Source organism: Mauremys reevesii, linkage group 20, assembly GCF_016161935.1.
Source record: "Mauremys reevesii isolate NIE-2019 linkage group 20, ASM1616193v1, whole genome shotgun sequence".
Taxonomy (NCBI): Eukaryota; Metazoa; Chordata; order Testudines; family Geoemydidae; genus Mauremys; species Mauremys reevesii.
Window position 1 is genome coordinate 23,422,254 of NC_052642.1, and position 27,937 is coordinate 23,450,190.

At 62.5% G+C, this 27,937-nt stretch overlaps 3 protein-coding genes and 1 long non-coding RNA gene across 5 annotated transcripts in view; 1 reads left to right on the plus strand and 3 right to left on the minus strand.

Annotated features, from left to right (window-relative positions):
* Positions 1-75: 75 nt before the first annotated feature.
* On the minus strand, positions 76-6,421 carry LOC120387575 (adenine phosphoribosyltransferase-like). The gene is made up of 6 exons (XM_039508502.1): positions 6,347-6,421; positions 4,021-4,178; positions 3,198-3,291; positions 2,795-2,941; positions 2,327-2,422; positions 76-542 (listed from the first exon to the last, which is right to left on the minus strand). Exons 2-6 carry the CDS (start codon positions 4,141-4,143, stop codon positions 385-387), a joined length of 618 nt encoding a protein of 205 aa, XP_039364436.1. The 5' UTR covers positions 4,144-4,178; positions 6,347-6,421; the 3' UTR covers positions 76-384.
* Positions 6,422-10,698: 4,277 nt separating this feature from the next.
* On the minus strand, positions 10,699-12,560 carry LOC120387453. Its single transcript, XR_005590168.1, has 2 exons — positions 12,239-12,560; positions 10,699-10,901 (listed from the first exon to the last, which is right to left on the minus strand). It is a non-coding gene; the product is annotated as an uncharacterized LOC120387453 (long non-coding RNA).
* Positions 12,561-18,659: 6,099 nt separating this feature from the next.
* On the plus strand, positions 18,660-23,909 carry PROCA1 (protein interacting with cyclin A1). The gene is made up of 4 exons (XM_039508475.1): positions 18,660-18,924; positions 20,562-20,694; positions 21,650-21,784; positions 21,878-23,909. The coding sequence occupies exons 1-4, from the start codon at positions 18,660-18,662 to the stop codon at positions 22,512-22,514; spliced, it is 1,170 nt and encodes a 389-aa protein (XP_039364409.1). The 3' UTR covers positions 22,515-23,909.
* Positions 23,910-25,677: 1,768 nt separating this feature from the next.
* Positions 25,678-27,937, minus strand: part of SUPT6H (SPT6 homolog, histone chaperone and transcription elongation factor) — a 40,795-nt gene continuing 38,535 nt past the window's right edge. For both annotated transcript variants that reach the window (XM_039508438.1, XM_039508437.1), the window contains exon 37: positions 25,678-27,558. In XM_039508438.1, the coding sequence (XP_039364372.1) occupies positions 27,372-27,558 (187 nt within the window). In that variant the 3' untranslated portion in view covers positions 25,678-27,371. The remainder of the gene's footprint in view (positions 27,559-27,937) is intronic.

Consider the following 27,937-nt stretch of genomic DNA (forward strand, 5'->3'; position numbering starts at 1 on the left):
GGCGGCGCTCCCAGCAGCAGCTGGGTGGGGGTGTTGGCAGAGGTGGGGCCGGGTCCAGGCAGATCCAGGGGGTTACCGTGGGGCAGGTCTGATATGCAGCAGCAAGCGGTGAGATTGCTCCCCAGAGGCAGGGGCGCAGCTGGTGTCTGAGCACTGTCTGCCCACATGATGCAGCCACGCTGGAGGCAGGAGGGCATCTGCGATTAGTAAGGGTTACAGGGCTTAATTGGATTAGACTGGGATGGGGGAGGGGAAGCAGCTCTTCTGGAAGCTGTGACCCCTCCCTCCCGGCCTCCGGGAGCAGGGACAACGCATGGGCCATGGAGCAGGTGGTCCCGGGGAACTTGGTGCAAGGCTCAGCTGCAGGGCAGGAGATCCCATTAATTAGGCCTGGCCAGGCGTGGCCCTAAAGGCCTGGAAGGACTCCAGCTGGTGCCTGTTGAATTGGGGCATCAGGTGCTGGGGGACACACTGCGAACACTTGTAATGCTCCTGGATCCACTTGCCACCCTCGCTGTCCTCAATGCAGATGGCAGCAATGCCTGTGCAACATGGAGCAGAGCGGGGGGGTTACGGGGGGGCCGGACAACCAGAGACCCGCAGTCTCAGTGCCGGCTCAGCTGGGCAGTGCCCTGGGGAGGGGCCGTGGTGGGAAGGCTGCATTGCTGTCGGCACAGCTGCGTCCACGCTCCCCGTGCCAGTCGCGGTCGGGGGCACCCTCTGCTGGGCACTGCCAAGGACGGGCAGCAGCCCACACATGGCAGGAACTAACCAGCACTGTCGGTGATGTGTGCCAGCCTGTGCCCTTGCCCCAGGGGACAGCCCGGGCCCAACACTGCATGGGTGACCAGGTGCATTATGGGGGGAGTTCACCTTGCTCAGGAACCTCTGGCTGGGACAGGCCTGGTCCTGCCTGGCAAACCCTCCTTTCTCCTGCCCTGTCAGGCCTGCGGGGGCCGCTCCCCTAGGTCAGGGCGCTGCCTCTCCCGGAGGGGACAGCACGCCACCAGCAAAGGGGCTGATGCTTCAGGTCAAACTGGGGAAGGGAGAGGTTCCCCCCCCCTCCCCAACACCCTACTAGGACTCTGGCCAGTCATCCCTGCCTATTTCCCATAATGTGGGGCACTTAAAAGGAGCTGATCCTTCCCTTGGAGCAGGAGCATCATAGGGCCATCAACCTGGAGCACCCCCTGGTGGCCTGCTGCAGTTCTGCCATTGCATCTCTGCCTCAGTTTCCCCTAGTGGGCTTCAGTAAATCTAATGAAGCTTCTATATATTGAACAGTGCCCCTTTGGGGGTGTGGTTATTTAACCTTCAGGGGGAACCAGGCCTCCCTCAGTGCTTCCAGCTGGGGGGGGGGGCAGAGGTAATCTTAGTCCATCAGCCCCACTTATGTCCATCCAGATCCCTCCCCAGCAAGGCCCTCTTGACCCAGACCCTTCTTCTGGAGCTAGGGCTTGTCATCAGCTAGGCAAAGGGTCCCCACAGGGGACAAACCACACCAACCCTGCCTGGAGATGGTAATTCCTGCGCTCTGAGGCTTCTGCTGCTACCAGCTGAAGTCCATCCATGGGCTAGGGCCTGCTGAGCTGTGGCATCCATAGCACCTCCCTTTCACAGCCTCTTCCTCAGGTTCCCTCTGGGTGAGCCCATCAGCAGCGTCCTGAAGCCCTCCCCACGGGAGCTCTCCTGTTCTGGGGCCTGGGCCTCTCACCTCTGTCCTACACGGCCCAGAGAGTCCTCGTTAGCCTGCCCAGGTGTTTCCCTGCCCAGTTAACGGCCTCCCAGCACCTCCAGGAGTTCCCCTAGTCCCAGGTGAACCTGAGCTGCCTCGTTACCCCATGTGGCGCCTGTCAGAGGCAGGCGGCCCTGACTCCTTCAGCAGGCCAGCTACCCTCCGAGAGGGGCCTGTGTAATAACGGGGGTGGGGGGTCTCCCACCCCTGCCCCACCCAGGCGGGTGCCCCTGCAACACTGTGGAGACCTCCAGGAGTGACCGCTCCACTGTGTGAACCCAAACGGGGGGTTAATGACACACTGGCTGGTCCAGCAAACGGGCCGGTGCTGGGGAAGTTTCAGTTGTGAAAAGGTTTCTGGTTTTCATCACCAACCCGGAGATTTCAAACGTATCAGTCCAACGTTCCGGGGTTGGGTCAGAAACTTTTCAGGGGAACTTTTGGTTAAGGAAAAACCTGAGACTCCTTCAACATTTCCCACGCCCAGCGATCGCCTTGTCTTGGGAGCGCCGTTTCCCGCCCCGCCAGGCTCCAAGGTGATCGCAGCCCTTTGGCCAGCCCCCCCGCCCCGGGCATCATGCTGCCCCCTACCTGCGATCACTCCCCCTTGCTGCTCCACCAGCTGGATGGCAGCGCGCATGGTCCCCCCCGTTTCAATCCACTGATCCACCAGTAAGACGCGCAGACCTGGGGGGCAAGGGCTCGGTTAGGTGGGCTTCTCCCCACAGCCCCCTCCCTCTGCTGTCGCCTCGATGCCGTTTTCATCCCCAGTCCTTCCTGGCACTGCAGCCCAACAGGCCGGGGCAGAGCAGAGCCCGCAGGCAGGCAGCACATTGCTGTAACGGTGCCCGTGGGATGCCAGGGAGGTGCTCTGCCACGGCGCTGGGCACCTGGAGCAGGCTAGGCGTAGGTGGGGTGCTGGGCCCATGCTTAGGTGAGTTCGAGGGGAGGGGACGGGAGGGCCCTTCCCACGGGACAGAAGGTGGGTGGCAGCGCCCGAGGGCAGTAGCCAAGCACAAGAGCCCGGGGGCTGCTGGCCGTGCCTGCCGCAGCTCTTACCTGGCTGGATGGCGTCTGTCCTCATCTCCAGCAGCTTCTGGCGGGCTGAGTAGTCAGTGTAGGGCTGCGTGCAGGTCTCCACACAGAGGTGCCCAGCTTTGCGGATGGTCAGGAAGCCTTTCTGCAGGGTGTTGGCTATGGCGGCGCCTGGCACGGGGCAAGCAGAGGGGTGAATGGGCACCAATGCCCTGGGAGATGGCACAGCCCTGGAGGGGTTGCAATGTAGCTTGTAACCAGCTAGCACAGGGAAAAGACTCTGCCCCGAGCGGCCCAGCAAGGAGAGGGCGGGCCAGCACCCAGGTTAACCTTTGTTCACTGGAGGTCAGGTGGTGCCCTCACCCCAGCGCACACGCCCATCCGTAGCCCCGAGGGAGGAGACACCCGGGAGAGGCCGGCTGGTTACCTAGGATGAAGCCCATGGCGTCGATTCCAGCGACCAGGTCGATGGGGTCTTCGCAGAAGGGCTGGAGCAGGTCCACAATGCAGTCCTGCAGGCCCTGGGGAGACGGCAGAGCTGCTGAGGGTGCCACCCGCCCGCCCAGTCTGGAGCAGAGATGCCGGCGCTAACTGGCCGGTGCTCACTTCAGCACTAGGTGGCTGGCCATGGGACCCAGGCCCTCGGAAGGGACACTGCTGGCCCCTGCAGTGGCACCGAAGGCCTTTGCTCCACTTGCCAGCCCCCTTGGGCAGCATGTGGTGGAGCGGCAGGGCCGGGAGAGCTGGGCAGCCAGTCCCCTCCTGCTCCGCTCAGCGGGAGCCAGTCTGCCAGGCAGCTCCCAGGTGCTGCCTGCGTCCCCCTGACTGGGCTCAGAGCCAGCAGGTGCCCGGCCAGCGATGCCCCGGGAGCAGGGTCAGCAAGGCAGGGCCCTAGGCTGCTTTCTGGACCTGGGAGCCGAGGCTGCAGCCCATCGCGTCCCGGGTCTCCATGCCCAGGGCTCGGGGCCATCCTCCCCCTCACTAACCCACCAGCCCAGCACCATGGGACGCCTGGCAGAGGCTGGTGCCACAGCAGACCCTGCTCGCTCGCCTGGCCAGCTGTGCCCATCACCACGGGGCTGGGGCGTGGCTAGTTAGGGTGGGTGACCCTCCTGGCTCTCCTCTCCCCCAGGAAACAGGCAGGGCCCTTTAACCACCGCCCCCAAACCCCTGCTCCACACCCCTGGGCCCAGAAACCCTGCAGCTAGACAGCTCACCACGTGCAGCCCCCATCCTGGGGGGGGCCCTACCTGGTGGTGACAGTACAGCCTGGAGGGGTCAAGCCAAGGATAGCTGGGGCCCTTGACATTCGGAGCCATGAGCGCTAAATACCATCCCTTCTCTCGGCTGGCGGGAACGCGCCGCAGGTCCATGAGCACAGGGCAGGGCAGGGCCCGGACGGAACCAGCTGCACGGGAAGAAGAGTCGGCCCTAAATGCGCTGGCACGGCTGGCAGGAGAGACGCTCAATGGGCACCGTACCCACCTCCTACCTCGCTGCAGTGCACCATGGGAGCAGACAGCAGGCACATCCGCCGCGGGAGCCCACCCCGACCCGCTGCGGCAGGGGCCTGCGGCTCACAGGCAGCCCAGGAACCCCAGGAAAGGAGCCGGGATGAGCCGAGCTCGGGGCTGAGCTGGCTTTGTACGGGAAGCACCTGCCAGGCCCTCACGTCTGGAGCAGAGTCCAGCCACCCAAGTGCTCTATTTACTGGCAGGGCTGCTCTCTGCGCTGCTCGGAACGAGCAAAGTCTGGACAACTCGGCGTCCTGGGGCCTGAGTCCCAGACGCTGTAGGTGGGCTCAGTGCTCCAGTGTCTGAAATAAACAAGCGCAGGATCCCATGGTCAGGGGCTACTCTGCAATGACAAACCTGCGCAGCCTGACGCTTGTGAGCAACCCTACAATAACAAACCTGCGCAGCCTGGTGCTTGTGAGCAACCCTACAATAACAAACCTGAGCAGCCTGACGCTTGTGAGCAACCCTACAATAACAAACCTGCGCAGCCTGGTGCTTGTGAGCAACCCTACAATAACAAACCTGCGCAGCCTGGTGCTTGTGAGCAACCCTACAATAACAAACCTGCGCAGCCTGACGCTTGTGAGCAACCCTACAATAACAAACCTGCGCAGCCTGGTGCTTGTGAGCAACCCTACAATAACAAACCTGCGCAGCCTGACGCTTGTGAGCAACCCTACAATAACAAACCTGCGCAGCCTGGTGCTTGTGAGCAACCCTACAATAACAAACCTGCGCAGCCTGACGCTTCTGAGCAACCCTACAATAACAAACCTGCGCAGCCTGGTGCTTGTGAGCAACCCTACAATAACAAACCAACACAGCCTGGTGCTTGTGAGCAACCCTACAATAACAAACCTGCGCAGCCTGGTGCTTGTGAGCAACCCTACAATAACAAACCAGTGCTGACCAGTGCTTCTGAGCAACCCTACAATAACAAACCTGCGCAGCCTGACGCTTGTGAGCAACCCTACAATAACAAACCAACACAGCCTGGTGCTTGTGAGCAACCCTACAATAACAAACCTGCGCAGCCTGGTGCTTGTGAGCAACCCTACAATAACAAACCTGCGCAGCCTGACGCTTCTGAGCAACCCTACAATAACCAACCAACACAGCCTGGTGCTTGTAAACTACCCTACAATAACCAACCAACACTGCCTGGTGCTTGTAAACAACCCTACAATAACAAACCATCACAGCCTGGTGCTTGTAAACAACCCTACAATAACAAACCATCACAGCCTGGTGCTTGTAAACAACCCTACAATAACAAACCAACACAGCCTGGTGCTTGTAAACTACCCTACAATAACAAACCATCACAGCCTGGTGCTTGTAAACAACCCTACAATAACAAACCATCACAGCCTGGTGCTTGTAAACAACCCTACAATAACAAACCAACACAGCCTGGTGCTTGTAAACTACCCTACAATAACAAACCATCACAGCCTGGTGCTTGTAAACAACCCTACAATAACAAACCAGTGCTGACCAGTGCTTCTGAGCAACCCTACAATAACCAACCAACACAGCCTGGTGCTTGTAAACTACCCTACAATAACAAACCAGTGCTGACCAGTGCTTGTGAGCAACCCTACAATAACAAACCAACACCAGCCAGTGCTTGTGAGCAACCCTACAATAACAAACCAACACCAGCCAGTGCTTGTGAGCAACCCTACAATAACAAACCTGCATGCTGGAGCACACACAAAATTCAGCAAGGAAACAGCTTTCATTGTCAAGTTTCCTACGGGTTAGCACAAGCGAGGAGGAGTAAATCTGGGAGGGGCCTGACCTCCCAGTAACCCCCCAGCCCCTTGGCATCCATGCGAGTCCCTGGAGACCAGTCAGGATTCTCTTGTGCCTGTTGCTCCAGGGGCCCTGGCTGTGCCAGCCCTCAGGTCCTTCAGCCCGAGCCCTGGTGCATTTCATCCACCTTTCTGCCCCGGAGCCCTCGCTTTCCATGGGCTGCTGCCGCTCATTCCCCTAACGTGCCCCAAGCAGGAGCCCTGTAAATGCCCCCCAAGCAGGGTCCCAGCTGGCTCAGTACCTGCAGGAGGGTCTCTGCTCTGGAGTCCTTGTCCCAGTGCTTCGGAGCCCTGGAGGGGGGCAGCAGGCAGGCCGCACCCGCGTCCCTGCGGTGCAAAGTGCAACTGGACACGGATGAAGCTCCCGTCACAGACAACAACAGCTGGGGAAAGCGCAGGCTGGGGCCAAGGGCCGGTGAGCTCACAGTGAGCTGTTCACCATCCAGTCTCTGGGCAAGCCCCAGAGGACACGCCAAAGGGAGGGAGAGCCAGGGGACGCGAGCCTGGGAGCCCCCAATGGGAGAACACTGGTGTCCCTCCCCTGCGAGAGTGGCCCAGGTGCCCAGTGCAAACCCAGCATCACTGGGGCCTGAGACCTCTTCACGCAGGGCCTGTGTGAGGAAGTGGGGCTGTTCTTAATGTTTCCTCTGGATACTGTGTGGGTGCCTCAGTTTCCCCTAGGCAGTTCTTAAGTCTCCAGTGTGCATAAATGGCCGACATTCTGTCTCCTGGCAACAAATGGCCCAGACCCTTCCCCCCTGCAAGGGGATGCTAAAGGTGGGGGAGAACAAAGAGATCAGGCGACCTCCTGGCTTGGGAAAGAGACAAAGGCCAGAGAGGAGGGGCTGGAGGGGGTTTTGAGTTTGGGGCTGGCTGGGGATGAGGAGTGAGGGCAGACGTGGGGGTCTGGCTCGCTGGGCCCCAGGATGGACCCAGCTGAGGGGTCCCGTTCTCTGTTCCTACAAGCTCTGTTTTATATCGTGTTTCTGTCATCGAATAAACCTCTGTGTTACTGGCTGGCTGAGAGTCACGTCTGACTGCGCAGTGGGGGTGCAGGACCCTGTGGCTTCCCCAGGACCCCGCCTGGGCGGACTCGCTGTGGGAAGCACACGGAGGGGCAGAGGATGCTGAATGCTCCAAGGTCAGACCCAGGAGGTGAAGCCGTGTGAGCTTCTTGCCCTGCAGACAGTCTGCTCCAAGGAAGAGGAGACTCCCCAAAGTCCTGACTGCCTCTGTGGGGAGCAGTTCCAGAGCATCCCCGGGGACTAGGTGACAGCGTGTCAGTCCTGTAGTCAGGCAAGTGATGGCAGCACATCGCCAGAGCCCAGCTAACGTCAAAGCTCACCTGGGTAACCACAGCAGTGGAGCTACGGCAGGCAGCACACGGGATAGCCCCGGTGGTAGCACCCAGGGTCCCTGCTGCTGTTACTCGGCAGATCTGCTCCTGCACCGGTGTGGCTGCACAAGGGGCAATCCCAGCTTCGGACTGTGGTGGAGACAGACCCTGTGTCACCTGGGGTCCAGCAGCTGCAGGGACCACGACTGTCTGACTGCAAAGGCAGCTGGTTTCCTGCACACCCCCGCTCAGGCCTGAGGGGTCTAGTCCCCGGGCCCTCCGGCGGCGCCGCGGCGCTGCCTCGACACGCTGCACACGGCTGCTCCTCTGCTGGGGCAGCATACGGCAGCCAAGCCCACTGCGAGTCAGGGACAAGCTCGTCCCCCAGGCTGTCCCCAAGCTGCCCGCACCTGCCTGCTGGCCAGGCCCTAGTGACCCTGCAGGGTGGAGAGAACCCCAGAGCCCTGGTATTGCTGCCCAGGGAAGGGGAGCCCAGCAAAGCTCCTTATCAGCATCCTGAGCCCCTCCCCCCAGCACGCCTGAGCCACGGTGCCCCCTGCCAGCACTGCCTGGGCCAGGGGAATGAATAGCACCTGGGTCTCTCCCGTGAGCAGCCCCAGAGTGGAGCCCAGAGCAGGAGCCTTGGGAGCACAGGGTGGAACCACGCCCAGCCAGTGCCCAGGAGAAGGATCTGGAGCCCACGGCCGGCTCCTGGCTGCCTGGGTGGCCTTCTGCCCCGCACAGTCCTGCCGCTGTCCCATGCCCGTCACTGGCACTGCCCCCGGGGACGCGCCCGACCTCTGACCCCTCCTGCAGCCTTCGCTGTGCCCCAGCGGTGATCCCCGCGCCGGGCCAGGTCCCCGCTCTGGGGGCCACACTGCTGCTCTCTTGCTTTGCTGGGCTCACGTGTGCACTGGAAGAACCTTGTCCCAAGTGCAAATTCATTCTCCAGAGACCCCGTCCCTCATGCACAAGGACGTTGTCGCTGCTCGCTTGGGGGCTGGGCTCGGGGCACCACAAGGCACCATCAGCCCAAGCCCTCCCCCCCCCCGTCTCCCAGGGCGGCGGAAGCAGCAGGCAGCAGGCAGGGACTCCCTGGGTCAGCAGGCAGCAGGGCCTGTCTCCCCCCGGGCCCCTGCAGGGCTGGTGCCTTCACCTGAACCCCATCGCCCTGGGGTCCCTCTCCCCCTGCCCTGCAGAGTGGGGCAGGGCCTGTCTGGGGAGGAGCAGGTGCTTGCACTGGAAGGGCTCTGCTTCCTGAGCGGCAGGGTTTGTGCAGCGGTCAGTCCCCCCAGACCCTCCACAGGGACCCCCATCCTGCGGTGACCCGGGCATGGAGCCTGTAGGCGCAATACAGCCGGGTCCATAATCGGCACGCAGGGCTTGCAGGCCCCGTGCCCCCAATATGGCCGCCAGGGGGAGCAGTGGGCAAGCAGGTGGGGCTGGGATCTCATGCTACTGGGGATGCCAGCGCTCAGCTGGCACCTGGTGCCCGGGAAGCACAGCATCCTCTCTGCTGCTGCACTGGGGCTGGTGCCCAGGTGGCAGGGTGTGCTGGGGCTCGGGGGGAGGGCAGGGAGCGCGCGGCTCCCGAGCTGAGCCCAGAGGCTCGGACAGGCTCGAAGGCAGGTGATGTTGGAAACCAGAGGGCGACGGGGAAATGAGTTATCCGCTCAGGTCCCCGGCCTCGGGCTGGCTGGTTACAGGCTGCACCAAGTCAGGCCCTGCCCTCTGCCCCCCACCACGGCATCTGAGACATCTGGCCCCACCCCAGCCTGCAGCCCAGACATGGCCCTGCGGGCACAGCCCTGCCCCAGCAGCATGGAGGAAATAGCAAACAGCTGGCGAAGCAGCGTGGCACCGTCACTGCAGCACACCTGGGACCGGCTCAGCTGCTGCCAGGGGAGAGCCCGGCCCTTTCCGTGCCCAGGTGGGTGCAACCCGCCGTTTGCTGCCCTGCCGTGCACAGAGCCAGAGACCCGAGCGGATGTACAAAGTCAGGACACTCGCTAGCTGGATGGAAGCGATTGCCCCCGTCCCCACCCACCCAGTGCTGGGGGGGGGCACCAGATACCGACACATGCGGGGACCCTGCTGCTCCTGGGGGGGGTCATAAGGTGAAAACAGGCTGAAAATGGCTGAGAAGGTAAAACCCAGCTGGCACCAGGCTGCGCATGCCAGGGTGACGTGACTCTGGGGGCGGCTGAAGAAACGCCTGCTTGGCCGTTCTCATCACTTCACGCTGCCCCCCCGACAGCAGAGCGCCCAGCCTGGGCTCCTGTCGGCCAGGCAGCGGGATTGCCAGGGGGTCACGAGATGAGTGGCCAGCGATGATGGAAACAAGAGGGGGCTCCCTGAACCTGCAGTCAGACCTATGGCCCCGGAGATAAAGGCTAGTGCCCCCCACGCCCCTCTCCTCTGGGTCTCCGGCCCCACCTGCCCCCCACGCCCCTCCCCTCTGGGTCTCCGGCCCCACCTGCCCCCCACCCCCCCCCCCGCCGGGCCCCGGCCCCACCTGCCCCCCACGCCCCTCCCCTCTGGGTCTCGGCCCCACCTGCCCCCCACGCCCCTCCCCTCTGGGTCTCGGCCCCACCTGCGCCAGCCTCTCCCGGGAGGCCGCTGGGGCCTGGCGCTAGCTGTGTCTGGGGGCCTGGGGGAAGGATGGCGCAGGGCTGCATTGTGCTGGGGAAAGGCCACGGTGTTTCTGGCCGGCTGGCGGCTGAGACCTTGGTCCGCGTGGTTGGCTCCCAGGGTCCCTGCACATTCCACAGGGGCTTTGGCTGGGGGCAGGGGAGGTGGTGATGCCGCGGTGCCAGGAGGAGCCTGGGACAGGAGCCAATTGGCCGAGCCGCCCTCGGACCAGCCAGGGCTTGCGTGTATCTGGCTGCTGGGGAGGTCAGTGGCCATGCCCTGGGGGTCAGGCTGCCTGGGTGCCAAAGTGCCCCACAGAGGCCAGTGCAGACACTGGGGCTGGGGTACAGGCCCTTGTCCTCCCAGCCCCCCACCTGTTTGCAGCCCCATGGCCTCGGGCAGCGTCGGGAAGGGCTGAGGTCAGAGATGCTCCCTAATACCTGCTGGGCCCGGAGCCATGGAACAGCAGAGCTGGAGCCGCGGGAAGAGGGACCCGCGCGGACTGGGAAGGCTCTTCACTGCTTGGGGCAGCCTACTTTGTAGAGCCGCCCCTGCCTTCGGCCCACGCCCTGCCCCACAATGCACCAGCCCAGCCCACCCCACAGAACCTGGCCGGAGAGCAGGGGACTCAGGACATTGTCTTTTAATAGCTCCCTCTGAACCCGCGTCCCTCGGCACCCACCGGGCACGTGGTGCTAGGAAGGTGGGCCAAGTGCCAGGGCCTCGGCAGGGCCCCTGGCAAAGCAGGGATCCCCAGGAGCTGCACTGGGGCCTGGATCTGACTCACAATCCTCATCAGGGTGCTCAACGATGGGCTCATGGGGTGGGACCTGGCAAAGGAAGAGTTAAAGGAATGTAACCACTAATGGAGCAGGCGCAGAGCACGAAATAGTGCCAGGGCCACACGGCTCGGGCACTGCCCCCACGCACTGCAGGACCCCCCATGCCAGGGCCACACGGCTCGGGCACTGCCCCCACGCACTGCAGGACCCCCCATGCCAGGGCCACACGGCTCGGGCACTGCCCCCACGCAGTGCAGGACCCCCACATGCCAGGGAGCACACGGCTCGGGCACTGCCCCCACGCACTGCAGGACCCCCCATGCCAGGGAGCACATGGCTCGGGCACTGCCCCCATGCACTGCAGGACCCCCCATGCCAGGTAGCTCACGACCTGGGCACTGCCCCCACGCAGTGCAGGACCCCCACATGCCAGGGAGCACATGGCTCGGGCACTGCCCCCATGCAGTGCAGGACCCCCCCAAGCCAGGGAGCACACGGCTCGGGCACTGCCCCCATGCACTGCAGGACCCCCCATGCCAGGGAGCACACGGCTTGGGCACTGCCCCCACACACTGCAGGACCCCCCATGCCAGGGAGCACATGGCTCGGGCACTGCCCCCACGCACTGCAGGACCCCCCATGCCAGGGCCACATGGCTTGGGCACTGCCCCCCACGCAGTGCAGGACCCCCCCAAGCCAGGGAGCACACGGCTCAGGCACTGCCCCCATGCACTGCAGGACCCCTCCCCCCAGCCAGGGCGAACCCCCAGGGAACTCTGGAAGAGTCCGGCACAAGTACACCCCACTGTGCACTGCATGGCCTCCCCAGTGCTAAGAAGCATGAGCTGCAGCGTCTGCCCCCACCCTGCCTGGCCCTGCAGCCTGGGCACACCTTGTCCTCCATGGAGAACAGCCACAGGCAAGGACGGAGCAAGGGCCTGGTGGCAGATTCCTCCTTCCACTTCCTCGCTGTGACAGAAGAGGCCTGGTCTCCCTGCCTGCGCCTTGGATGGCATCAGCCCTGTGCAGAGCAAGGGCCGAGCAGGTGTGAGCACCACCCCATGGGCGTGGCAGAGAGTTCTGATTGGGTGGCCCTTCCCCCTCCCCCGGCCCGCACAGGTGTGAGCCTGTGGCACGTGTTCCACCCTGGGGTGCGGCCCAGTGAGCTCCCCGTCACTCCCGACTGCAGGGTCTCCCCTGACTTACGGAGCAGTGGGGGGTGGGTCTCGCCAGCCCATGCCCCCAGCTGGGCCAGACGCCTGCTGCCTGCTGTCCTGCCCAGCCTGTTAGTGAAGCGGAGTCAGAGCCAGCCCAGCCCCGAGTGCCAGGTTCCCCACGGACGAGTATCGGGAGCCTCAGGGAGAACAGCCCCTTGGGTGACTTACCAGCGAGGATCTCCTCCTCGGCCGGGAGGGACAGTCCCTGATCAGCCGCAGCTGCTGCTCCCGGCTGTGCAGCTGGAAGCTGCTTGAACATCTCGGCTTCTGGCTCACTGGGCTCCCCATAAGCCCCACAGTCTTCAGTACCTTGTGCATGGATTGTGCCTGGAGAGCCAGTGCCAGGGGAAGTGGCTCCCAGCTGCCCAGATCCTCGTCCAGCCAGCAACTCCAGAGGCGCACGTCCCCAGATCCGGGCCGAGACGCCAGCTGAGGCCAAGTGCTTCAGAGCAGGACTGGCCCTGGCCCAGGGGTGCTGGAATGAGCAGGAACCGGGGTTCCATTCCACCAGGTCATAGAGCCGCCGAGAATGGCCAGGGAGCACCGTGGAAATGTACGAGTCGCCGGCACGCTTGGGGCAGGGGGCTGCAGGGAGCATCGCCCGTCGCTGTTCTCAGGCAGACACGACTGCCAGGCCCACAAGGGAGGTCAGGCTCTCGCAGCTCCCCCCGCAGCCCCTCAGCTCAGGGATTCCCCCCCCCCCCAACATGCACACGCTCATCCCCTCCTCTAGCTCAGGCATGGGGGCCCCTCTCCCAGGCCCTGCCTCTGGCTCCAGAGCCGTGTGCTGTTCCCCCTGCCGGGGGTGGTGCGGCTGGGTCTCCAGGGGGCTTCCCTGCAGCCGGAAGGTGCAGGGTGAACGTCGCTCCAGGGCCAGCACGGTGCCCCCACACTGCGGGGGGAGAATGGCCCCACTGCCGGTAACCAGTGCCCAGCTGCCATCTCCTCCCCGCAGCCAGGAGGTGCCTGCTGCCAACTTACCTGCCATGCCAGGGGAAGGGGCCGGAGCAGGGGGAGGATGCTCAGTCCGTGAGGGCCTGCAGTACCAGGCAGCACGGGGTATGTATGGTATGACAGACAGACAGACGAGTGGAAGGCTGGCTGCAGGGGGTGGGACGGGACAGACAGACAGACGAATGGAGGGCTGGCTGCAGGGGGTGGGACAGGACAGACAGACAGACAGACGAGTGGAAGGCTGGCTGCAGGGGGTGGGACAGGACAGACAGAGAGACAGACGAATGGAAGGCTGGCTGCAGGGGGTGGGACGGGACAGACAGACAGACGAGTGGAAGGCTGGCTGCAGGGGGTGGGACGGGACAGACAGACAGATGAGTGGAAGGCTGGCTGCAGGGGGTGGGACGGGACAGACAGACAGACCGACGAGTGGAAGGCTGGCTGTAGGGGGTGGGACAGGACAGACAGACAGACCGACGAGTGGAAGGCTGGCTGCAGGGGGTGGGACAGGATAGACAGACAGACGACTGGAGGGCTGGCTGCAGGGGGTGGGAAGGGACAGACAGACAGACGCCCCTGCATCTTTCTGCAGGTCTCCTGGGCACTTTTCATTCTGAGGCCCAGCTCTGGTGGCCTCGGCCTTGGCCCAGCGACACAATGCTCCACTTTGAGCCGGTCTGTGACTGTGAATTGTCAATGGGCTCCTTGAAAGGGGTTGTGTGAAACCAGTGATGAAGGGTAACGAGCCCGAGCCCTGGCAGCCGCTCGCAGGAGCTGTCAGCCTCCAGGGGCCCGGCAGCCCAGCCTGGCACGCAGCACACCAGAGTAACCCTGGAAGCTGAGCTGTTCAAGGGACTGGGCCCACCTCGGCACCAGGCTCCCAGGGAGCCCTGCGCAGGCCAGTTCCCATCACAATGCAGCCGGAGAGGGCGGGAGGGCTGCTGGTTGTAGGCCATGGAGGCGACCCAGCTGCCCCCCATCCTGCTGGTGCCCAAGCTTTCCAGACGGAAGAAAGATCTGAGCCAGAGGCAATGCCAGGGCTGGAATCCCTCCAGGCTGCTCAGAGGTTACGTCCGCTGCCTGGCAGGCAGGGTTCGTACATGGGGGCAGTGTCAGGCTGCAATTCTTGGCCAGAGATTGTCGACACCACCCTCCCTGAGCCCATCTGCCCATTCCCCAGTATGGGCCAGAGGCTGGGGGGCTGTCAGCTTGCCAGCTGCAGGGCAACACTGGGAACTTGCTGAAAGCCCGAGGCCTGATGCTCATGGGCCAAAGCCAGAACCGAATCCCCCGAGAGCGCTAGGCCCTGCTGTGCTGCTCATGCAGGAGCCAGGCTGCTCAGCGCAAGGCCAAGCACTGCATGCTGGAGCCTGGGGCCTCTGCCAGCTGCATCCCTGTCGTGGGAGGTGGCCCTGAGCCGCGCCATCAATCCCCGGGTACCTTTGGGCCCCGCAGCGGCTGCCAGGCCATACGACTCCTGCAGCCCAGAGCGGGGAGGGCGGGTGCAGAGCCTGGCCTGTGTGAGAACGGGGTGCGTTGCCTTGGCAGCGCAGCCCCACGGCACAGGGGCTGCCAGCCCCATGTTAAAGGCCTCAGTTGATCGTGCGGCTTTTCCATAATCCAGCCTGAGTCTCTAGGCTCCTTAATGCAACTTTTATTAATATGCTCAGCGAAAGAGGCGTTCTTGGCCCGAATTCCCGTGGCCCGTGGTGTGACAGCGGGTGACTCCCCCTGCTCCGGCCTGGCCGCTGCCTCACAAAGGGCCCTGTCCCGCCACTGGGGACAGCAACATGAAAGAGCCGATGGCGTGTTCGGGTGGAGACAAAATCTGAAAGGAACCTGAGTCCTATGGGCCCTGCAACATCACCCCATTGCAGGCTGCCAGGCAACCGGCTCAGCCCGCCCCTTGGAAGCCCTTCACGACTTCAGGAGAGGGGGGCTTGGGGGTAACTCTCGGTCAGAGGCCTGGGAAGGGAAGAAGGCAGATTAAGCGCTAACCCTTTCCTTGCCAGGCTGAGGCCTGCAAACGCAGCTGAACAGAGCCTGCCCTGGGAAGGGCCGAGCCGCCCATTGACAGGGTGCTTGGCACCTCCCGCGACTGGGTCTCCTGCTTGAGCTGAACCCACGCGGAGGGTGTTGGGGCAGGTAGGCTGGGACCAGGAAGGGCCGGACCTCATCCCAGGGGCCACGGATCCATCCCCGGCTGTGCAGAGAGCAGGGCCAGCTGCCCCCAGGGCTAACGGGAGCGATTCGCCCACCCATGTGGACTCCTGGTCCCAGACAGGCTGGTTCTGCCCCAACTCCCACCTCACTGCACTTATTCTCTACAGTCTCACAGCTGGCGGGGGCCCCTGGAAACCCACGCTCCCCAGAGCTCCCATCAAAGGCCAGCAACAAGAGGCACACAGCTCCCGGAAGACACTCTTCAGGCATCAGCCAGGGAGGGTCTGCTCCCTCTCCCCTCACCCAGCAGCCCTTGTAGCCCCTTGCAGAGCCCTCGTAGCCCCCACGGGGCAGGACAAGCTCATCGTTCTAGTGGCACAACTCGGGCTTCTGAACGACCAGACCCGTCAGCACCAGGGCAGAGGCCAGCAGTGCGGCGCCGTGCTGGGCTGCCCCAGAGCAGTGGCTGGGAGGTCTGAGCCCCAGGGCTGACAACCCCTTTCATCCCCTGGCAGGGTTGTCCCAACCCTTCAGACCCATCAGATACATCTCTCACAGGCCTTGGGTGGCAGGCCAGTCCTCGCCCACAGACAACCTGCCAACCTGAAGCATATTCTCACCAGCAACTGCACACCGCACCATAGTAACTCTAGCTCAGGAACCAACCCATGCAACAAACCTCGATGCCAACTCTGCCCACATATCTACACCAGCAACACCATCACAGGACCTAACCAGATCAGCCACACCATCACCGGTTCATTCACCTGCACGTCCACCAATGTAATATACACCATCATATGCCAGCAATGCCCTTCTGCTATGTACATCGGCCAAACTGGACAGTCTCTAAGGAAAAGGATAAATGGACACAAATCAGATATTAGGAATGGCAATATACAAAAACCTGTAGGAGAACACTTCAACCTCCCTGGCCACACAATAGCAGATCTTAAGGTGGCCATCTTACAACAAAAAAACTTTAGGACCAGACTTCAAAGAGAAACTGCTGAGCTCCAATTCATCTGCAAATTTAACACCATCAGTTTAGGACTAAACAAAGACTGTGAATGGCTTGCCAATTACAGAACCAGTTTCTCCTCCCTTGGCTTTCACACCTCAGCTGCTGGAACAGGGTCCCATCCTCCCTGATTGATTTAACCTCATTATCTCTAGCTTGCTTCTTGCTTGCTTATATATACACACCTGTCCCTGGAAATTTCCACTGCTTGCATCCGAAGAAGTGGGTATTCACCCACGAAAGCTCATGCTGCAAAACTTCTGTTAGTCTATAAGGTGCCACAGGATTCTTTGCTGCTTCATCAGATACATCCAGCATCGTGCAGGTTCCTCGTGAACATTGCTCTGCTGGTACCAAGAACTCAAGGGGCTTTTCCTGATGCCCTTGGCCAAACCTCTCCCTCCCCACACAGTGTGATGGGTGGTGGCTCCCACCAGAGGTGGCTGCACCATTGGTGAAATATTCATCTAGCGGGGTGTGGGGGGGGGCTGCAGATGCCTGTGGAAGAGTCATGGCTGTCCTTATAGAGTCAGGCGCCAGAGGGAGGCCCAGCCTGCCCTGCCTTACACCACTGGGGCTGGGTGAGGGCAGTGCAGGAGGGCGGGGTGATGAACTGGGACTGTTCTTAATGTTTCCTCTGAATACTGTAGGGGTGCCTCAGTTTCCCCTATGCATTTCTTATAAGGTGACCAGACAGCAAGTGTGAAAAATCAGGACAAGGGGTGGGAGGTAATAGGAGCCTATGTAAGAAAAAGACTAAAAAATGGGGATTATCCCTATAAAATCGGGGCATCTGGTCACTCTAATTTCGTAAGTCTCTAGGTGGTGGGATCAGGGGGTGTGATTGTTGCAGAGCAAAGGGCCAGTGCACATAAATGCCTGACACTCTGTCTCCTGGCAACTAATGGCCGGGGCCCTTCCCCGCTGCAAGGGGATGCTAAAGGTGTGGGAGACAGAGAGATCAGGTGACCTCCTGGCCCCGGAAAGAGACAAAGGCCAGAAAGGAGGGGCTGGAGGGGGTTTTCAGTTTGGGGCTGGCTGGGGACAAGGAGTGAAGTGCAGACGGGGTTCTCGGTACCTACAAGCTCTGGTTTAGACCCTGTTCCTGTCATCGAATAAACCTCTGTGTTACTGGCTGGCTGAGAGTCACGTCTGACTGCAAAGTGGGGGTGCAGGACCCTCTGGCTTCCCCAGGACCCCGCCTGGGCGGACTCGCTGTGGGAAGTGCACGGGGAGATGGGGATGCTGAATGCTCCAAGGTCAGACCCAGGAAGGTGGGAGGTCCCGGGGGGCAGTGGGGAAGGGGCAGGCAGAGGCGGGGGACGAGGGGACAGGGGGGCGGTGGGGTCTGCCTGGGGAAGGGGCATGCAGAGGCGGAGGGAGAGGGGACAGGGACAGGAGGGCAGTGGGGGGCGGTCCCTGAGCAATGGGGGCGGGCCTGGGGAAGGGGCAGGGGAGAGGGGACAAGGGGACAGTGGGGCGGTCCAGGGGCAATGGGGGCGGTCCAGGGGCAGTGGGGGCGGGCCCAGAGGGCAGTGGGAGACGGGACAGGGAGGCAGTGAGGGGCAGTCCCAGGGCAGTGGGAAAGGGGACGGGGGGGCAGTGGGGCCGGCCCGGGGGCCGTGGGAGAAGGGACGTGGGCAGTGTGGCCGGCCGGGAAGGGGCAGTCCGGGGGCAGTGGGAGAGGGGACGGGGGCATGGGGCCGGTCCGGGAAGGGGGCGGTCCCGGGGGCAGTGGGAGAGGGACGGGGGCAGTGGGGTCGGCCTGGGGAAGGGGCGGCCCAGGGGCAGTGGGAGGTGGGACGGGGGCAGTGGGGCCGGCCGGAAGGGGCGGTCCCGGGGGCAGTGGGAGAGGGGACGGGGGCAGTGGGGCCGGCCCAGGAAGGGGCGGTCCCGGGGGCAGTGGGAGGCGGACGGGGGCAGTGGGGCCGGCCCAGGAAGCGGTCCCGGGGCAGTGGGAGGGGACGGGGGCAGTGGGGCCGGCCCGGGAAGGGGGCGGTCCCGGGGGCAGTGGGAGAGGGGACGGGGGCAGTGGGGGGCCGGCCCGGTCAGGGGGCGGTCCCGGGGGGCAGTGGGAGAGGGGATGGGGGGGCAGTGGGGCCGGCCCGGGAAGGGGGCGGTCCCGGGGGGCAGTGGGAGGCGGACGGGGGGGCAGTGGGGCCGGCCCGGGGCAGTGGGAGGGATGGGGGCAGTGGGGCCGGCCCGGGAAGGGGCGTCGGGAGGGGCAGTGGGGGAGGAGGGGATGGGGGCAGTGGGGCCGGCCCGGGGGCGGTCCCGGGGCAGGGAGAGGGGATGGGGGCAGTGGGGCCGGCCCGGGAAGGGGCGGTCCCGGGGGCAGTGGGAGGCGGACGGGGGGGCAGTGGGGCCGGCCCGGGAAGGGGCGGGCCGAGGCGGCTTGATAAGGCGGCGGCGGGGCGCTGTCTGGCCCCGCGGTGCTGAAGCGGCCGGGCCATGCGGGCCGTGGCGCTGCGGCTCCTGTTCCTGCTGGCGGCGGCTCGGGGGTCCGAGAGCCCCGGGCAGCCCGGCCCCGCCTGCGCCCCCGTCGGCTCCCCGGGCTCGGGCGGGCGGCAGCCGCTGGGCGCCACGTGGGACCGGGGCCAGGGGCGGCCGGAGCCGGCGGGAGGCGCCGCCCGCAGACGGGCCAAGCGGGGTTTCACCTACCCGGGCACCCTCTGGTGCGGGGCCGGGAACAACGCCGACAGCTACGGGCAGCTGGGTGAGGGCCGGGCCGGGACCCCGCACCCCTCCCGCACCGCCCGGGGCGCTGCAGCCAGGACCCCCTCGATACCCCCGCACCGCCCGGGGCGCTGCAGCCGGGACCCCCCCGCACCCCTCCCCGCACCGCCCGGGGCGCTGCAGCCGGGACCCCCCTCGATACCCCCCCGCACCGCCCGGGGCGCTGGAGCCGGGACCCCCCCTCGATACCCCCGCACCGCCCGGGTCGCTGGAGCAGGACCCCGCGCACCTCCCCGCACCGCCCGGGGCGCTGGAGCCAGGACCCCCTCGATACCCCCGCACCGCCCGGGGCGCTGGAGCCAGGACCCCGCGCACTCCTCCCGCACCGCCCGGGGCTCTGCAGCCGGGACCCCCTCGATACCCCCGCACCGCCCGGGGCGCTGGAGCCAGGACCCCCTCGATGCCCCCGCACCGCCTGGGGCGCTGGAGCCGGGACCCCCGCGCACCCCTCCCTGCACCGCCCGGGGCGCTGCAGCCAGGATCCCCCTCGATACCCCCGCACCGCCCGTCCGGGGCGCTGCAGCCAGGACCCCCGCACCCCTCCCGCACCGCCCGGGGCGCTGGAGCCAGGACCCCTCGATACCCCCACGCACCGCCCGGGGCGCTGGAGCCGGGACCCCCCCTCGATACCCCCTACCCCCACCGCCGGGGGCGCTAGAGGCAGGACCCCCCCTCGATACCCCCTCCCCGCACCGCCTGGGGCGCTAGAGGCGGGACCCCCCCTCGATAGCCCCCCCGCACCTCCCGGGGCGCTGCAGCCGGGCCGGGACCCCCCAGCAGATCTATGCTTGGAGCCGCAACAGAAGCCCCTCCCCTCCAGTGGATGGGGCGGGATCCTCGGCGGGGGGGGGGCGGAGTGCTCAGGGGCTGATAACTCAATACACCCCGCGGGCGGCCGGGCTGGTGAAAGCCAGTGGGGGGGGGTGAGGGGGCAGGTGGGGGCGTTTGCAGGGTTAGCGTGTGTGGGGGTGTTTGGGTGTGAGTGGGGGTAGTTGGTGTGTGTGTGTGGAGGAGGTGTTGGGGTGTGCATGGGGGGTGGGGTCATTGGGGTGTGCGGGAGGGGTGGAATCTCTGGGGTGTGTGGGGAGGTTTTGGGGTGTCTATGGGAGTGCCTGGGCTGTGTTGGGGAGTGGGGAGGTTGTTAAGGGTTTTGGGGTGTGTGCAGGAGGGGAGTCTGGGGGGTTGTGTGGGGGGGTTGCATGGGGGGTTGTTAGGGGTTGGGGGTGTGGAGGGGTCTTTGGGTATGTGTTTTTGGGGGTGTCCGTGGGAGGTGTGGGGGTTGGGGTGCATGGGGGGGTTGGGGGCATGTGTGGGGGTTGGGGGTGTCCCCATGCAGGGCTGAGGTGCAGGGTGGTTGAGAGGAGCAAGGATAAGAGGGAGGGGCAGGGCTGTCAGTGAGTTTGGAAGGTGGTTGGTGCTGTGCCCCCCAGCCAGCGTTGGCAGACTAGCAGCAGCAGGGAGGAGGGCCCTACGTGTGCCGAGAGCCCAGGTCCCTGCTGCCTCAGCCGTGCCAGCCCCAGAGCTGGCAGCCCGTGGGCGTTGAAGCTGGGGTCAGCTCCTGCATGCTGCTCTTGTGCGGCACGGGGGACTGAGGCGTTCTCCCCCTCGTCCACTCAGGAGAACATCGAGAGACAGACGAGTGCTGCCGGGAACACGACCACTGTCAGCACGTCATCCACCCCTTCACGTCCAAGTACGGCTACCGGAACCTCCGCTGGCACACCATCAGCCACTGCGCCTGCGACCTGCGGTACGGCACCTGGTGGCCATAGCCGATGGCAGCGGGAAGCCATCGGGAGGAGGGGGGGATACTCTGCCCTGCTGAACACAAGGTAGTGACAGAGCTTGGGCAGCAGCAAGGGTCTGGAATTTCCCTAACTTCTCCCACCTGCCTGGAGCAGGGAGCCGAGCCGGCGCTGGAGAACAGGCGGCTGCAGAACGGGTTGGAGCTATTGGCTTTCTTTGTAACCTCAGCCCAAGACCCAGCCTCTGGGTGTGTCCACGCAGCTGTGCCGCGGCAGCACCGCAGGGTAGATGCGTCCGACACTGTGGAAGGGTTTTTTGCAATCACCATAGTTAAGCCATCTCTCCAAGAGGCAGGCACTAGGGCGATGGAAGAAGTCGCCCGTCCACCTCATTGTGTCTGCCCCGGGGGGTTGGTTGGCCCAATCACAGCACCCAGGGCACAACATTTTTAGGTCAATCTGATTTTTAAGTGTAGCCCAGGCCTTAGCCTCTCCCCTCTTGGCATAGGAACAGCTGATCGGCTGATGGAAGGCACCAGAGAAGGGTAAGGTTAGTTAACTGGTGCTGTACAATGCTACCCCCGTCAAAGACCCGCTTAAAGCACTCGACTCCCGTCTGTGCTGTGCTGGCAGCAGCTACAGGCCCCGTCACCGAGCGCACTGGCCGTTTCCTGTTTGGAAACCTGCTTGCCAGTTCTCCCAAACAAGTTCCTCTGCTCAGGCCCAAGGCCTTGTGCTGGAGACACGAGACAGCTCTCCCCATAACAGCAGCAAGGCCACCACGCACTAGCTTGCTTAGAGACAAGCTGCTGCAGGGTGTAAGGAACAAGAGCGGGTGAAGTCCCCGTGACAGCTCCTCCCTCTGCTGCCCCGGCCAGGGCACAGATCCCAGCTCAGCCCGGCCCGAGAGGCCCCGTGCCCCTTTCTTACCCTGCCTGATGCTCTGCGTTGCCCTTGCAGGTTGAAAGGCTGCCTGAGGCAGGTGAATAACACTGCCTCCCGCGTGGTGGGCCAGGCCTTCTTCAACGTGATCCAGGTGCCCTGCTTTGAGTTTGCCTACAAAGAGCAGTGTGTGGAGCCCTATCTGTACATCTGGTAAGTCCTGACCAGGGAGCCTGGGGTGCTCCCCTGCCCCCCCCGCCAAAGCTGCACCCCCCTCACTCTGCCTCTCGTCCCACTTCTCTCAAGGTGCAGGAAGTACAACACTGTGGCCATTGCGGTCCCCCAGAAGCCGGTGCTCTATGAGTTTGGTGGGGAACTGATAGACAAAGTGGCAGCTGGCTCAGACAGGGCTCCCTCCAGCCCAGCCCCCCAGCCCAGCACCCCCCCGCCTAGAGAGAGCACGGGCAGATGGGCACCTCCTCCGACAAAGCACCCACCCCCAGGCCAGGAATCTGCGCCCACTGGGCCCAAGCCAGAAAGCCCCGCCAGGAACCAGCGGACGGGGAAAGGGAAGAAGAGAGGGAGAAAAACCAAGAAAGGAAAAGGGCTGAAAAAGAAAGTCCGTTCCAAAGGTGAGGTGCTGGGGCTCCCCACCCCCACTGCAGATGCTGCCTCCCTCCTCCCCAAGCACCTGGTGCTGGACTTTGTGGGGAAGGAGGATGTGTTCAACGCCATCCTGAACGATGCCCCCGCCGGGGAGGAGACCCTGACTCCACGTGGGACAGTGCAGGCTGAAAGCAGGGACCGGGGGCAGTGGGAGGCAAGGCCGGTGCCTGCTCTCCAGCCCACGTTCCCAGCTGCCGGCAGGAGGAAGAGGAGGAGGGAAAGAAATGGATGGAAGCGCCCGCGAAAGGAAGCGGAGTCTCTGCCCAGGCCTGTATGAGACTCGCTGCAGCCAAGGCCGACCTTCCCCCGATCCCCAAGGGGCGGCTTGGCACTGTAATAAATTAGCTCGATGCAGCTGATGGTACCGTGCTAGTGTTCTGTCCCTAACCCTGCTGCTGGAGCGGTGTCTGCAGCGGGCCGACGAGCTGGAGCTCCTGCTGCAGGGAGCCCTCTGTGACTTGGCTGCTGCGTCCCAGCGCTGTGGAAATGTTTGCCCAGGAGAGAGGGGACAATGCAATTTAGTACATTTGCAAAGAGGGCCAAGGAACAAGAAAGACACGTGGCTCCCCAGAGCTAATCCAGCACCGCCCAAAAGACCGAGGGAGCTCGGCTTAGCACAGCCGAATGGGGGAGACCCCTGCCTGCTGCAGGGGGAAGGGGCATAGGCCAGAAGCCCCTGCTAGTGCAGCAAAGCCTGCCTGCTCCACCATCGCTCTCCCAGCAGACGGGCAGTCACCGTTAGCACCAGCTCTGGCCATGCAGCTACAGGCACAGTCCCTGCCCCGAAGGGAGGGGTAGAAACGGACGAGGGAGAGCACGCGTGTGATCGCTGCACTAGTGTGCAGAGCTAGCGGCTCTCTCTCTCCTGCTCCCACCTCAGCTCCTGCATTTCCCCTGCCCCCCAAAATGGGTCACTGCACCAGGGGTTCCCAAGAGATGCTTTGGCCCTGGCCCTTTTTGCTTTACTGATGTTTTAGGGGACATGCTAACTGCCCCCTAGGAAGAAAATACCCATCCAGCCCCTGCTAGCACAGCACGTACTCCCCTTGCTTGGCTGCCTTTTAAAGTGAGACTCCCAGGGGTTTGCAGCTCCATGGGCCTGAGGATGGTGATGGGGGCTACCCTTCCTGCACACCCACAAAGAAACAACCCTGGTTGTGTCCCAGTGTTTGGAGGGGAAACAGCAGCACAATGGGACACTGTGAGAGCAGCGGCGAGAGAGCTGTGCAGAGCAGCGGGGGAGAATTCTTCAGGCTAACCCCCACGTCCTGGGACTGGTGAGCCGGGGGCCCCTGGTTAGCTCTGTGAGGCCAGCCCAGCACCTGACCCTCCCAGAGCAGCACTTGCTTTTCTTTTGTTTCTGCGAACTGGGTGATTGTTTGGCCTAGGCCAGGCAGGCAGCACCTCGGGCTTTCAGAAGGATCCCGCTGGCTACAAGTGTTGGGCGCTGTGAGAGGAGTGCAGGTTATTAAAGAACTAGTCTGAGTTACTCCTCACCCTTCCTGCTGTTTCATTTCACATTGCTCAGCTTAGGAGCTCTCTTCCCTGCAAGCTGGCAGGGCAGGCATGGCAGAGGGAGGATGGGCGTGCCGATTTCCTGCACTGGGCTAAGGGCAGGGCATGCGTTTCCCTGCCCTTACCCCGCTTAGCTCACATGGCTGGTCAGTACCTTGATTTGGGGCATTCGTTAGCTAATTGCGGCTTCTTGCTCAGCTGTTTCTTCTGGAATTGGGTTGCTGCTGGAGCAGTTCTCAAGCCACTTACAGAGCTTAGGGGTTTATAGTAATAATTCTCTGCCCTGCTCCGGTGCTGAGTTTCTCACACTAACCCTCTGGCCAGCAGGCAGGTACTAACATTTGACCGAAAGGGTCAGTGCCTTGCATACAGCTACATGCCAAATGGGCGTGCAGGGGCCAGGCGTCGGGGCCAGAGCCCTGCCTGCGCTACAGCCAGGGGGTGGCTCCTGAGGGTCACTGGTGAACATTAACGTCATGCCCACCTACCCGGCAGTGATATGGTGTTTTGGAGGCAGGGCGCCCCCGGCTGCTTAGCCTGCAGCTCGAATCGTAAAGGTCTCTCACACTGTGGACTTTGGCTGCTTTGCTGCAGCCGCCGAGCGATCTGGCAAGTGGAGGATGTGCCCTAAGGATCCCCAATCGGCTCAAAGCCTTGCAGGCACTAGCCGAGCACTTGGGATGAAATGTGCATGAATCCCTCAGAAGACATAAGGCAGAGGTTTGCCCCCAGTTACACAGGTCAGGAAAGCACTGCTCCCCTCGCATTCTGCACTGAGAGGCAAAGATCATGCTGGAAAACAGACCCACCAATGCATGGGAGGTGTGTGTTCAGCGAGCTCCACCCCGGAGCCAGGCAAGCCATTCTACCGAGGTCTCCCAGGAGACTAAAAAAGCCTTCATTTAAAACCAGGGTTTGGCAAGATGATCTTTATCTCAATTTCAGACACAGGAGCCCAGGAATGAGGTGCTGGGGGATGGTGGTGTCCCTGTCCATGCAATGAGGCCTCTCTCGGCGTTACCCAGGCACCCAGAGCATGCCGTGCTAAAGCAAAAAGCACAGGAGCGTTCACGGTTTCAGCCTTTTGGGGAGACCGATTTAAACCTGTCACCACCTCTTGCAGGACTCTTCATATACCTGTATCTCCTAGAACTGGCAGGGACCCCGAAAGGTCCTCGAGTCCAGCCCCCTGCCTTCACTAGCAGGACCAAGGACTGATTTTTGCCCCAGATCCCTAACTGGCCCCCTCAAGGGCTGAACTCACAACCCTGGGTTTAGCAGGCCAATGCTCAAAAAGAACAGCCCCTGCTCGCAAGAGGATGGGCCATTGCCCTGCCCTTGGACAAAGGATCATGGGAACCCAGACACAGATCACAAGCGAGCAGCCTATTTACCATGGGCACAGAGCCAAGGGGCTGCTTGTCACTCGGGCACAGCAGTGCAGCTCAGCGAGCAAGTGCTTTTTAGACAGCCTAACCTGGAAACGTCCTTTCCAAAGCTTTCCACCCCCACCGAGCGGCCACAGGCAAGAGCAGTAGCAGAAGAGACATTTAAAACCACGGTGCAGTGCCTCCGAGCTCAGCCAAACGCTGCTAGGCAGAGTCTTCCAAGAGATGCCCTGGGTGCAAATGGGAGCGATGTAGTGCTGCAGCCATATTGGCACTAACTCCTCCTCTGGTGAAGGATGCAGGGCGCTGGAGGGGATCTCGACTTGCAGAGGGAAACCCAGGCTCCCGTTTGCTACTAGCGGCAGCTCGTGCACATCTTCCCAGTCATCTCTCTGGAGATCAGACCAGACCCATCCCGCCAGAGCAGAGAGATGATGGGGCAGCTACACCTGGCAGCCCCAGAGCAGGGCAGGAGGTGCCTTACAGAGAGGAGAGCATCAGTGCAGTAGGCAGGGAGAACGCTGGGTACAATCAACATCCCAAAAGTAGAATTTTATTGATGGAAAGGGAAAAAACTAAAACCAAAAGACAGCCATAAGGAGCATCCGGACAAAGCGCCATGACTCTCTGGCAGGTTCCCTCACAGAGAGCTACTCCATAGTCAATTTCCTGTCATACAGAACTGAACAAAACAAACAAACAGCGTAAGGTTAGTATGCTTGTTAATCTGCCGCCGAGCAGAGCCCGCTGCGTGGTAAGGAGAGGGATGCAGCCAGGCAGCCCCCGGGGGAGCTGTAGGGAAGCCAGGTCCTGCACTCCTGGGGAGAACAGCTTCACCTTCCTGTCTCCTGCAGCTCTTGTGATTCAAGGGCATTTGCATGCAACAGGACCTTTGTATCCTGAGCTCTCTGCTCCTTTCCCAGCTGAGGGCAGAGCCCTCTGGGCCCTCAAGTAGCGGGTTGTGACGTTAGAGCCAAACACCACAAATCCTGCTTCCAGGCAAAATCCTCCTGGAGAAATACAGGGAAGTGTATGAAACACAGAGCCCTCAGCGCTGGCAGGGCTGCTTCGGAGCCAGGCCAGATAGTGCCTGCGTTCCATCAGCCTCCTCCCTGGCTCCTGCCAGGACAGAGGGGAGGGCAGCGCCAGGGGTGTTACCCTGACACGCTGGGCTGAGAACCTCATACAACACATTCAACGTAAAATATTCTTCAGCATCAACCCACCAGCACCTAGCAGGCAACTTGGGCAACACACGAGGGGCATTTCCTGGTTCACTGCTGTACTCTGCGTCTGCAGCAAACGGGTGGTGGAGAGGAGCAGGCAGGCAATACAGGATGAGAAGAGAACACCTCCAGACTAGTGTTCAGTAGAAACACTATTTATTCACCCTTTTCGGTTACATGTGGACAGAGCTAAGCAGTATGACAGAGGACATGCACTCAGGCTGATTTGCATTCTCCTCACCACAGGAGTGGCTGCCCTTGCAGTGCCTTAGCTCCTGCTAACTCTTGGCAAAGCTGCTGTTACCCAGGGTTTTGCTTTGCAGTCTGAGTTAAAAACCAACTGAATAAATATTGTCCCAAATGAAGCCAGGAGAGGATGAGCCTGTGAACCAGCTGCTGCTCGCTCTGGCAAGAGCCCTAGCCCAGAGCTGCTCTGCTAGCACAGCCTTGCAAATACAGCTGGGGCAGTTGGTGGAGTTTTGCAGAGCCCCCTACACAAGGAGCCACCAAGCATACAGTAGCAGAAATGTCAGAGGATCTGGGCTGAGCTGTCCAAGCCCCCACATGATTTCGTTCCGTGGGTCGGAACGGGGACAGGCGACGGTCAGAATACAAGACGATCAAAATAAAACTTCGCTCTAGGCCAAGAGCTGGCATTTCCAGCTGGGTTTGCCTTCTAGTCTTTGGCTGTGAAAGCAGGTCGCTGCTCATTTCTAAAGGGCCTGGATCGACCTTTATAACTGTTCTGCTGAGCTTCCCACACGGTGAACCAAGGTTTAGTGCGCAGAGGTGCCTGCAGCATCCCTTCCTATGACGTGTGTGTGTGTATAGATGCCAGCCCTGCCAGGTATATTAGCTCATGTGGGTGGACACACCAAGTGTCGTTTCACATCGTTTTATGAAGTATAAAATAGGAGAAGGGAAGGGAACTCGTTCTCAGCTGTTCTCTCTCCCCTTCCCCTCCCCAGAGAAAGAACAAAGGTTAAGGGTCAGGTCCAGCAAGGCCTATCGATCCATTTCATCCAAAAGCGGTGTGGCGTCCCCAGCAATGGACATGGGCGTGCTCTCGATCATGGGGCTGGGAGATGGACGAGGGGTCAGCCTCTGCTTCTGTTTCCTCCGCTCAGCCTCCTTTTCCTGGAGCCACTGCTCGGCCATTTTCCCCCAGTCGATTGCAGCGTGGCTGTTGGACCTAGACAGGCAGAAGCAGGAAGTGAAACATTCCAATAGCAGGAGCCCAACAGGGTCAGTTTCCCTCCCCAGGCGCTGCCTTTGCAGAAGGGTGACACTACCGGACGCCCCAAAGTCTCTCTCTTCTATTCAAAGGCAGGCGGGTGACAGGGCAGCCCATGCAGACTTCCTCCCCCAGCACAGTTACTGCCTGCCGGGACCCGCGGGCTCTGCAGCCTGAGGCAGCGGCTCTAGTACGCCTGCAGAACTCTGTGGACCGTGTTCAGTTATGTCTGAGGTAGCAGATTCCTCGCAGCTGCAGAGTGGCTGCTAGTCAATGGGACCCATTGTGGCCAATTTCCTTAGCAGACTCCGTTCCACCCTCGCGCCTGGCCGAGGAA